General features: G+C 43.6%; 1 protein-coding gene across 1 annotated transcript in view; it reads right to left on the bottom strand.

Annotated features, from left to right (window-relative positions):
- Positions 1 to 2,585: 2,585 nt before the first annotated feature.
- The window catches only part of ONECUT1 (one cut homeobox 1), a 34,346-nt gene continuing 24,645 nt past the window's right edge, over positions 2,586 to 12,286 (bottom strand). Inside the window, exon 2 of the mRNA XM_008143161.3 lies at positions 2,586 to 2,875. Within this exon, the coding sequence (XP_008141383.1) occupies positions 2,586 to 2,875 (290 nt within the window). The remainder of the gene's footprint in view (positions 2,876 to 12,286) is intronic.

The following is a 12,286-nucleotide window of genomic DNA, read 5'->3' as shown; positions in this document are numbered from 1 at the left end:
ATATTAAAAATGTAGTAATATTCTTTGAGACTGTGTCTACACAGTACCAAAAGAATTGGTTGAAACCTTAAAATGCAGTTAGATTAACTGGGCAAGGTCATGTAGTAAAATCAAAGCAAAAAAAAAAAAAAAAAAAAAAAGTGGTCATCTGAATTCTACTTTTGTTTTTCCTGGGGCATTGACTTTGGTAAGATTGGGTGTAGACACAGCTTGAACTTCCCTGCTTTTAGCATTCTCATGTTTTAAATAAATAAGGCTTTCCTCCCTCCTAAATTAGATTATGTAGCTGTACCCATGGTCCCCTCTATTCATGGAAAGAGAAAACGTTAATCAATTTTTTTCCTTTTAGTTTATGTCATTGACAAGATTAAATTTTTAGCAAATCTTGGAGGGTGGCCATTTAAATGGTATCTTTTAATAGCTGAATTGTAATTGTGCCATGTTTAGAAGGGAAATTTTTAAGCTGGAATTTGGGGTGAGAGAAAGAAAATAAACAACATGTGTCATGTTCTTTCATGAAAGGGGGAGTATGGGTGCCGGCTTCCTTTCCTCCTCCAGCAGACACAGAGGAGACAGGCTGGTGGCCTCCTCTCTCCAGTGCCTGCCTCTTCTAGACCCAGACAAGATGGTTTAATTTTTTAAAGCATCTTAATGACTCTCAATAAACAACTTATTGTTGAGATAACGTTTAATTTTATATTTCTAGTTAGATGTGCTAATTAACCAAGACTTTGCAGTTCTTTACCCAATAGTACAAAAGACATCCACTTATATGAGTAATAATTCAATGGAATTCAGAGAGAATTTTGGGGGGAGGGAGGAATCAAATGATTCACTTGGGTACTACTAGTACAACTGTATTATCTTTCGTTTTTGTTTTGTTTTTTCCTTTTTGCCTTGATTTCTATAGGCCTGGTTAAGTGATTTGGGAAAATAGGAATTTAAATGTTTACATTTGGAGGTTCAGGTCTAGTTTTTATATGTCCCTGTTAGAGAGTGGAATCTATGTTATAAAATTTCCAGCTTAATGCAGCAGCAGGAAAGAATGCGGTACGCTCCAGAGGCTATGCTGAATGAAGTGAACAGCTGAAGACCTGTAGAACTCCGGCTTTTTCTATGTCCCACCATTTCTTGGTTGGACCTGCTATTTTTATTCATGTCCAAGTCATAAAATGTTTGGGATTAGCAATAAAATAAGTTTGATTATATTTTTAGGATTATTCAAATATTAGATAGTTCATTTTAATAATAAAGTTGGTCAGCTCCCTTTGAGTGTTTGTGTTTTTAAAAGGTATTTGGTGTCAAAGGCATGAAGCAAATTTGTCAAATCAATCTAAGTATGGAGTCCTTTAGTTCCATGGTCTTTTTACTGAAAAGCATTACTTTAAACAAAGTTTCTAATTTAGTTACCTGCCCTGTGTAAACTTAGTTTTCTAGTTTACAAATGGGATCCTATTTTGGCAGCATCCCCAGGTTTTCCCAGCTCTAAACAGATTCTGGACTCATGTCATATGTCTACCTAAGTGACATTTATGGGTCCCGAAAGGGAGTGTGCCACCTGGGCGTACATGCATACTGCATCGACCTCTCTGTTATGGTAGCAATTGCTTCCCTGAAGCGACATTCTTTCTTGCCAGTTCTGAAAACAAATATTTCAAATGCTTCAAGAGTCATAAATAATAGTCATGATTCTACGTGGCATGTGTATTACAGCTAGATCAGTTCTTATGTATAACTTTACATAGTATCTTGTGTAAAAATAGCTTTGGTTATTAAAATCATTGCAATAAAATACCTGCACTATAATATTAAGTGTGTTCTTTGGTACCTAGGTGATTTTTTTTTTTTAATGGATGGACTCTTATTTCATTTCTTAAAAAATATCTGAACATTCCTTAACAAACAAAGAGAATGCACGAGTTTAGGTGTCATTCAAATTTTCTTTGCTGGGTTTGAATCTGCATTTAGGTTGCAGGCCTGGCAGGTTCAAACAATAGGCTAGATGAGCGACATCACATCCTAATCCAATGAACTCAGACAACCCCACACTGATGGTTGCTCTCCTACAGTACAACCCTTCCTGAAGGCCCGCCCTGCCTACGTCCCTGACCACTGGTGGTGGTGGTGGTGGTGGTGGTGGGTGTGTGTGTGTGTGTGTGTGTGTGTGTGTACACGCACCCACACGCAGTACTGAGACACCATACACCTTCGTGGCGCAGTTGGAACAGATGAGAAAGTCTGATCTTAAAAGATGTCCACTCCATGGCTCAAAATCACTGCTCCAAACCACGAAACAGCCAAGCACAGCGAGAAGGATCATGGGTCGAAGGTGTGAGATCCAGTGGTGTTTTCCTGCTCATAACTTTTCTTGCCAAGTCGTCGCCCTGCTGAAGTGTGTGTCTCCGAACAAAGTCAGAATGCAGGTGAACTAAGTCTTTGGTTTCTTTGGACTATAAATAACACTTTTTTTTTTTTCCTTCTTCAAATATTTCTAAGTATAAACCTGCTATGTTGAGGTCCTGGTCTTTTAAAAATTTCTTTTATTTAAAGCTTTTCCACCGAGGTTTTAGTTTGTGGTTATTCCTTCATGCTTTGGTACAAGTGCTTGATGAAGATGAGTTGCCTGAATTGGAGCTGCCCTCGTCCTGCCATTTGTCCAGGCTCCTCCTCCGCGCGTTCATGAAGAAGTTGCTGACGGTGCTCAGCTCCAACCCCAGCTGCTGGGAAATGGTGATCTGCAATTCTTTGGATGGACGCTTGTTTTCCTTGAATATTGCATGTAGAGTTCGACGCTGGACGTCTGTGAAGACCAGCCTGGGCTTTTTGGGGGTGTTGCCTCTATCCTTCCCGTGCTCTTGCTCTTTTCTTTTGCACGCTGCAAAGAAACACAGAGGCCGTTAGAACACACTGCCTGGGAAGAGCCGGAGTGGAAAGGCACAGCCAAGAAGAGGTGTTAGCCACTCCACACGCCTGCTTTCTGCCTGCTGACCTCTGATTTTAGCACCGTGGTGGGCTGGCAGGGAAGTGTAACAAAATGATGGAGAATGAGGAGGAGGTGGAGTTCTGGCTTTGAGGCTTTGACAGTATCTGCATTTTTTCTGTGGTAAATCAGTTAACCCTACCTGGGCCTCACAGTCTTCATCTGGAGAATATAGGGTTTGGGCTAAACAAACTTATTGTGTGAATTTTTTATCACCATCTGCAAAATGGATATAAGAATACCTACCTGGTTGGGTTGTGGTAAGGATGTAGGAAATAGTATATAGGGTGTTCCCAAAAAATGTATACCCACACTGTGAATAATTTTAAAGGCAATGTGGCATCTGACTCGCTATACACTGATATGAACTCCAGCCGCAGTGACAGCCAGGTGGGCATCTTCCTCGTGGAGGTAGGGACTGTTGTCCTTTCACATCCCCTCAACCCTGAAGTTGGCTGCCCGGCCGAGTGCTATCTCCCGCTCCACCTCCTGGCTCTATGTAGTCTAGGTTCTCAATTCCTTACGAGATGGCTCACCATCTCTGACTAGATGCAGCCTCTGTGCTCTCCCCAGGTAGCCCTGCTCCTCTGCCTGCCCCTACCTTTCGTTCCTAACTGCTCCAGATCCCGGATTTCAGAGTTCCCCTAAGACCTTAAGTGCCCATTAGCACACATTAGCTCAGCAATCAGATCAGCTGGGAAGCTACTGGGAGAAGGCTGAAGAAGCTTCCAGTCTTTGGAGTCCAATCTAGGGGTATCCAAGTATTTTTTTTAACCATATGCTACTTAGTAAAAAAAATGATTTGAGTGTAGACTCCCTAATACTATTTATTTATAAATTATATGCATGTATATATACATGTGTATACTATGTTATGTGCATTATAAAGCATATATGAAATATAAATTTTAAAGAGGTAAAATAAGCATAAGGAGACATAGGAATTCTCTTCTACAGATGCATCAGCCCGCTCATGCCTTAGAGAGCATTCCACTGAAGGAACCACTGACCTGGCCAGAATTTCAGAATGAACATGAGGGGGAGACTTCAGTCATAAGAGATAGATTTTGGGGCAAGTCAGGCCACATGGTACCTTTCATGACATACCCCGTAGGTCACTGGCTACATCCCTTTCCCAACATGAGAGAACAGCATCAACACAATGGGAAGTATTTATTAACTGCATAGAGCTATATATATACCAAGCCAGCTGCATTTCCGCAAACAGAGTCCCTCCCCCCACAGGCCTATAGCCCTCATTGGACAAGTGGATTAAGTCCCTGAAAAAACAGCTGCCTAGACCAAAAATTCTAGTTAGTTTGAGTCAGCCCATGTAGGCACAGCTGTATACAACACTGATGCACATGGCTGATTCATTCACATTCAAAAGTGAATGTAACACAGGCTTTGCTCTTAAGGAGGTCAGTCACATAAGCAAATAACTGCAAGAGTAGAAAAAGAGTACACAGGAGATTAGCTCTGCTTGAGGATATTAAGGAAGGCATCACAGAGGAGTGGGTGTGAGTACTGGGCCCTAAAGGATGAATAGGAGTTTGCTAGTGAGAGAAGTGGGACAAACTCATACTCAGCAGGGGCAGCAGCATCCGTGAAGGATTGATAAGTATTAGGAGACTGGTATTCGTGGGGCAAGAGTGCACGCAGGAGGAAAGCTGTGGGAGACAAGGCTTCACAGGTAGACAGAGATCAGAATTGAATTATCTTGTAGGTAAGGAGGAGCTATTGAAAGGTTACGAGTAAGGGTGTAGTGTGATTAAACTTGGGTTTAGTAAAACTCCTCTGGTGGTGTCATGGGGGGTTGAAAAGCAGCAAGATTAGGGATAGGGATGCTGTGGTATGCCACCCCGATCCCCTCAGAGCTAAGGCACTCAATCTTCCGCCTTCCGGGAGAGTTGGTGGCTGGCTGCTCTTAGTTGAGGTCCATTCTGGCCAAAGGTTATGTCACCCTGGGGTGGGGTAGGGGGCTGCCCACATCCAGTGAGGGTGTGGAGGAAGAAGGGTTGGTGTGGATGGTAGAGGTTGAAAAGAGTGGAAATGTGTTGGTTTAAGGTCATACAACCTCAGCCCCTTGAATCAAGTTGGGACAACTGTGAAGGGTCAGCCAGTTCCAGAGCACCCTGTAGGACTGATTGAGGCTACTCTTATAACTACATTGACATTCAACTTCTCCCTCTGTTTGGTCTTACATCTGCCACCCCCACCCCCACAGGGTGGCTCCCTATAGCTCTCTCCAATAGCCTTCCTGCATGCACGTTGCAGAAAACCAGATCTTTCCCCCAGAAAACCTAGCCTAAGATGGAAGCCATTAGAGAACCACTGTATTGAGGACCCCAAATTAGATAATGCAGTTGAGGGAGCAAATAGATAATAGGGAGAAAATCCAAGGGGACTTAATGACAACTTGGCTGAGAGGATGGTATTCAGAACACCTTCCAGGTTTCTGGTTGGATGGTAGTAAGGAGGCCATTAGGCGATGCAGATGGGGAAATACTTTTTACAAAGACAGTAATCACTTCTTTGTGGGACAAATTTGAAGTGCTTACTGGACATTTTGTTAAAGATCTCCACTAGGTGGTTGTCCTGGCAGTGGTCGCCAACTGGTGGTCCGTGAGGTCCGAAAGATTGGCGACCGCTGGCACAGGACAGGAGGATATATGTGCTGTGTAGCTAAGGGGAGAGGTCTGGGCTAGGAATATAGACTGAGATGGTAAATTATACACAACACATACCTGGGGAAAAGTAAATAACTGAGTGTTGGATGCAGACTCAGTTTACTTGTCATTCAAAAGGCAGAGTGAAGGGAAATCACGTAGATATCCATTTCCCACCTAACCAGGATGTATGCTTGAATGACTTCTATGTGGTCCTTGCACTTGGAAGGACTGAGCAGGCTGAAGCTACTGCTGAGCCAGCATTTCTCCAAGGGCATCACAGGAATATCTCAAACAGGGCTTCCTTGAAAAGACGGTTTGCAGGTCAAGTTCACTTACAAAAACCTCCTCAAAATTCCTAATATATGTTAGCACATGTAATTCTGTTTCCCAAATTTTCTTAACCAGAATTCTTTTTGGTGGGGACTGTTTATTAATGTCTCACACAACACTAATGTTGGGCAAACAGTTTGGAAGTTCCTGCCTTGAGCTCTCAAGCATTGCAGACATCACAATATCAGAAGTTGGGAGTAGCCCTAGCTGGTATGGCTCAGTGGATAGAGTGTCAGCCTGTGGACTGAAAGGTCCTGGGTTCGATTCTGGTCAAGGGCACATGCCGGGCTTGTGGGCTCAATCCCCAGTGGCGGGCGTGCAGGAGGCAGCCCAGCGATGATCCTCTCTCATCATTGATGTTTCTATCTCTCTCTCCCTCTCCCTCCCTCTCTGAAATCAATAAAATATATATATAAAGAACCTGGGAGTAAAATTCCCCCAGCGCAGAGAGCCTGGCTGACTTGTTCTATATTCCAGGGCCTCCTGGCATAGTGCCTGGATCTAAGGGGAGCTCAGCACCATGTGGGGACCGGAGGGGGTGCCTGTGACTAAATGCATGTGGTATACCTGGAAAGAACTCTGTGTGGAAGTTGGAGTCACTGAACAAGAAAGCAGAGATATCGGTAGAATAGAGAGTGGACTAAAGCTTGTTGAGAGTCCCTGAATGATATCAACAAGGAGGCTAGGAGGAATTACCCTCAGAAATAAAATCATACTTCTAGAAGCTTTACAGAGCTATAGTTGTTAGGACTGTTAAGAGAATATGAATGAGAGCAATGATTTGGAATTTCCATAGAAAATTACATGTTATAAGGTAGGAAAGCACCAACTGGGCGTCAGAAGAGTCTGAGAGAAAGAGAGGGAGAGAGAAGTTTGAGTGGAACATGACAAGAGGTACTGCTGCTTAGGGAACAACAATATGTGTTTTAGGGAAAAGTTACACTTTTTGTGTGGGTATAAAGTTTGGATGAAAAATAGACAAGCATTTCCCATAGAGCTGGATTTACAGGAAGAGGATTCCTCTTGTTTGTGAAAGGTAATACTGAAGAGGAAGATGAACTATCATGAGTCACCTCCGTGAAGGTGGGCAAGCAAATATATTTTCAAGATGCAGTGGCAAAGTGTGGTGGGAGCTGTCTCAGACAGATTACTGTGACCTTCTCTGTGGGTGACATCACCCGTAGCAAGTCCTCTGTGGGAAGCAGAAGTAGGCATGGAAGTTGGTAGAAGGCAGAGTATGACTATGTGCACTATAAACAAAAGAGTATAAAGAATTTTTTTTAAAGGTAACACATGAAACCATCAACAAAACAACAAGAAAGCCCACTGCATGGGAGAACATATTTGCCAATGTTATATCTGATAAGGATTTAATCTTCAAAATTTATAAGGAACTCATACAACTTAACATAAGGAAGATAAACAATCCAATCAAAAATGGGCAAAGGACTTAAATAGACATTTTTCAAAAGAGGACATACAGAAGCCCAAGGGACATATGAAAACATGCTCAAAGTCACTAATCATTCGAGAGATGCAAATCAAAACAACAATGAGGTACTGTCTCACACCTGTCAGAATGGCTATCATCAACAAATCAACAAATGACAAGTGCTGGAGAGGATGTGGAGAAAAAGGAACCCTCATGCACTGCTGGTGGGAATGCAGACTGGTGCAGCCACTGTGGAAAACAGTATGGAGTTTCCTCAAAAAAATTAAAAATGAAACTCCCATTTGACCCAGTAATCCCACTTCTAGAAATATATCCTAAGAAACTAGAAACACCAATCAGAAAGGGTATATGCACTCCTATGTTCATAGCAGCACAATTTATAATAGCTAAGATTTGGAAACAGCCTAAGTGCCCATCAGCAGACGAGTGGATTAGAAAACTGTGGTGCATCTACACAATGGAATACTACGCTGCTGTAAAAAAGAAAGAAGAAAGAACTCTTACCATTTGCAACAGCATGGATGGAACTGGAGAGCATTATGCTAAGCAAAATAAGCCAGTTGGAGAAAGATAAATATCACATGATCTCACTCATTTGTGGAATATAATGAACAACATAAACTGATGAACAAAAATAGATCCAGAGACACAGAAGCATCGGGCGGACTATCAAACCTCAGAGGGAAGGTGGTGGTGGTGGGGTAAGAGATCAACCAAAGGACTTGTATGCATGCATATAAGCATAACCCATGGACAAAGACAGTAGGGGGCTGAGGGCATGTGCTAGGGGGAGGTTGCGGACAAGGAGAGGTCAATGGGGGGAAAAGGAGACATATGTAATACTTTAAAGAATAAAGAATTTAAATTTAAAAAAGAAGGTAACACATGAGCCCAGCCAGTGTTGCTCAGTGGTTGAGCATGGACCTATGAACCAGAATATTCCTGTTTGATTCTCGGTCAGGGCACATGCCCGAGTTGCAGGTTCTATCACCGATGGGGGGCATGCCACAGGCAGCCTATTAATGATTCTCTCATCATTGATGTCTGTGTCTCCTTCTCCTTTCCTCTCTGAAATCAATAAAAATATATATTTTTTAAAATGTTCAAAAGGAAACACATGAGGGTGAGGGCAAAGGACAGAGGCTTTCATTTCAGGCATACCTGGGATCTGGGCTTTATCCATAGTTGGCAAGACAGAGCCAAGGGTATTTCACGAAATATGAATTCTGCAGGATGTTGAAAGATATTTTATTTCATGAACAATGAGTTTTTGAGGTCAGTGAGTTTGAGAAAGGCTTAAGTAATTGATGATTAAACAAGCTTCTTTAGTGTAGGACTTCTCAGAATCTTCAATATGCTACTGTGCATGGACACTTTCTAGTTTATGAAGTCTCTCAAACTTATTTGACTAAGGAACTCTTTATTCAGAGAATTCCTCTCAGGAATGGCGTTGCTGAGAACAGGTTGGCAGAACCCCTGCTGGTCTGGGAACTGTTACTAACCTGAAGCAAGATCAGTACAGAAAACTGAGAATTAGCAATTAGAAAATTTTGTGGCAGTTTGACATTACTGCAACATTCAAGTATGTGATTGTTGTTCTAGTAATACATTTTTTATTGTATTATCAAAATTATTGGTCCAGGGCAGATGGAAATTAGAAACAAACTAGTCCTTCACTAGATAGAGCATAAGAAGCCTGGCCTTAGAACACATTTTATGAAACATGGTATACAATAACATCCTAGACTCAGCTCTCAGCCAAGCGTTTGTGTAACCAACTTATATCCATTTCCCCAATTTAATGACATAAAAGACTTTACAACATCTAAAGTGCTGATCGCGCTATACAAAAGTCTGCCAAGAACGTGTCCAGGAATATGTGGGCACAGACATATCGGCCTGGAAGACATTTATATAAAGCCAGATAGATTTATAATACAACTTCTCAGATGAGCCTGGACTCAGAAGACACAAGCTCGAGTCCCAGCTCTGCAGGCACTGGGAGATGGGTGGTATTGGGCAAGTCCCTCATCTTCTGGGAGCGTTAGTTCACTCAGCTGCAAACAGAGGGAATGGCCTTCTTTCCTCACAGGATTATAATATGCATTAAGCAAGAGAACATATGTTGAAGTAATTTTTAAAACTCTGAACCCTTGAGGAGTAATCTAGTTGTTTGCAAATTAATTTTCTGATGCTTTTTTCCTTCTTCTTTTTTTAAAAATATATATTTTTATTGATTTTTAGAATGGAAGGAAGAGGGAGAGATAGAAACATCAATGATCAGCTGCCTCCTTCACCTAGTGGGGAATCAAGCACACAACCCAGGCATGTGTCCTGACTGAGAATGGAACCAGGGACCTCTTGGTGCATGGGTGGATGCTCAAGCCACACCGGCAAGGTGCTTTCTTCCTTCTTTAGTCAAGGCGCAAGTATACCTAATGAATTGACACAGTAGGCTGGCACCTTTGCTTTGTCTCCGGCCTGTGGCATGAACTTGGATGCATCACTTGGTCTCTTTCTTGGCATCCTTTAAACGAACAGGCTGTGCTCTAAGTCCCCTGCAGGCATGAAAGCCCTGTGAGTCGATGAATGCATGGTTGCAGTGTCTCCTGGTTTCCAAAGTCTATTAAAAAGTTTCCTAGGTAGCCCTGACCAGGTGGCTCAGTTGGCTGTGGATTCCATTCCTGAGCAGGGCACATACCTAGGTTGCGGGTTTGACCCCTGGTCAGGCACATACAGTAAGCAGGCAACCGATCCATGTTTCTCTCTCCCGTCCCCTCTCTAAAATCAATAAACATATCCTCGGGTGAGGATTTTAAAAAAATTTCCAAGGTAACTGTAGTCTGTCTTTAAAAAATATACCCACAACGTTTACGTTTCCACTGCATCTTCTCCATCCTTACGGCTTCTCAAAAAGAGCAGGTACTGGCTCTGCAGGGACATCAGCCAGTCCTGCAAAGAATCCAGATCCACCTCCATCTGCATGACGGTGATAAAACATAAACTCACACTCCTCACAGTTGCTTTCGCTTTCTGAGCTTTTGAGCTTTATAGATGAAAACATTTACAAGTCCACGCAAACAGACCCTGCAAACAGTGAAGCAGTGCTCTGCCCCACAGGCCTCTGAGCCATTAAACAATAGTTAATTTGTATGTTTGGCGAGTTTCTACTGCTTTATTAAAATTGTAGGACAATTTCTTTAACGTGTTTGTCCCTGCGCTGGCTGCCTCACAGAGGATGGAGCCGTGGCTCAGAGGGCGGCTGTCTCCTTGGGGCAGCGGAGCTGTGATGCTTCCGCATGCACTCACGACAAGTGCACTGAGGGTCCGGGCGTGGTCGGAGCACTCCCCACACTCCCGGTCTCTGAGGGAGGAAGCTTCTGCGCTGGTTGTCAGATACTCTGGGTTCTGGCTCTGTCATTAATTAGCTGAAGGACTAGATTAAACCCCTTAACCAAACGGAGTCCAGCTTCCTTCCTTGTGAATGAAGGGATTGGACTCAATATGACCAGATGTGTGTAAACACTTCCAACTCCAAGGGAAGTAGCAGGTGGTGCAGACTCCCCGGGACTATTGGTTTTGTGTCCTAAACGGGCCCCTGAAGTGTGAGGGGTGCACTATCCATTCTAGGGATGGCTGGGCCACCCTTCCAGTCCACGCCCCTCTTTTGTCAGATGATCCAGGTACCACTGACGCTATCTCCCTCCTGGCGGGCAGAGATGGGTTGGGACTGGGCGCAGAGGCCTGTGGGGCAGAGCACCTTCAGATGAGGTCGAGTGGGGGACAAGACCTCTGTGCTTAGTAAGCAGTATAATCAGGAAATTGGACTTCGTAAATTGAGTTATTCTTAGACATAATTTATAAAGGTCCTTTAGAGAACTCTAGCGTATGTTAGTTACACGAGGGAGGGATGTGGATGCACATCCAGACAAGGGACAATCAGTGGTCAGCACGCTTCTAGAAGCTGTGGTATCTGATAGAATAAGATGGAAATGGAGCCAAATGAATGGCATGTCTGTTGAGTCCCCAAACACCCTCTCTTGAAGCTGCTTTTCAAAGTAAACTCTACAGGACAATATATATGGAGGAGCAAGCATGCAAATAAGACAGATTTCAGTAAGTCAGGTAGGGGTCGAAAGAGACGTAAAGGGGGAACAGTGGAAGTGAGCGTGGCCGGTCTGCCCCTGAGCCCATCTCCCAGGCCAGTACACACCCGGTGGGGAACACAGAGCCAGAGGGTGGGCCAGGACAGCTGCAGGATTAGAGCTCGGACTCCGGGAGTCCAGGGTCATAATGTTATCTGATCTACCTTGAGTTATTTTGCTGTACTGGGCATAATTTTATAAGATTGGGCTCCTAATAGTTTTGGGAATGAGGGAGCTATTAAGTGGCCAATTCAGAGGGCACAGCACAATGTACAATTTGAAAAGCAACTCCAGCAAGACTAATGGATATGGCGAGGGCGGCCCCTGCACGGGAAGCAGACTCTGTGCAGATTGTCTGGAGGCTGAGATGCCAGCAGAGGAGACAAAGCCAACACCGCCTGCTGGCCGCATGCTGGCTTTGCTCACGTCTGTGAGTGTGTGGGCAGCCAAAGCACCGACGGAAATTCTTCTGGGCATGCACACGAAAGGCCTAACAAAACCCGAAAAGAGCAGACATTCACAGTCAGGAATGAGCACAGTAACCCATCCCTGAATCTTGCTTTACTTAAAACTCTTCTGTTAAACCTACCCCTCAAGTGAGGTAGAAATGGGTGTTATTTCTTTTTCTATAGATGAAGAAACCATATAAGAGAGGGCAGGTCCCTTGCCTATGGGAACACAGCTGGTTAGTGGGGGACCTCCAAAT

Source organism: Eptesicus fuscus, chromosome 5 (genome assembly GCF_027574615.1).
Source record: "Eptesicus fuscus isolate TK198812 chromosome 5, DD_ASM_mEF_20220401, whole genome shotgun sequence".
In the NCBI taxonomy this organism is placed as follows: Eukaryota; Metazoa; Chordata; class Mammalia; order Chiroptera; family Vespertilionidae; genus Eptesicus; species Eptesicus fuscus.
Note: the sequence above shows the minus strand (reverse complement) of the source record. Positions and strands in the feature narration are given on the sequence as shown.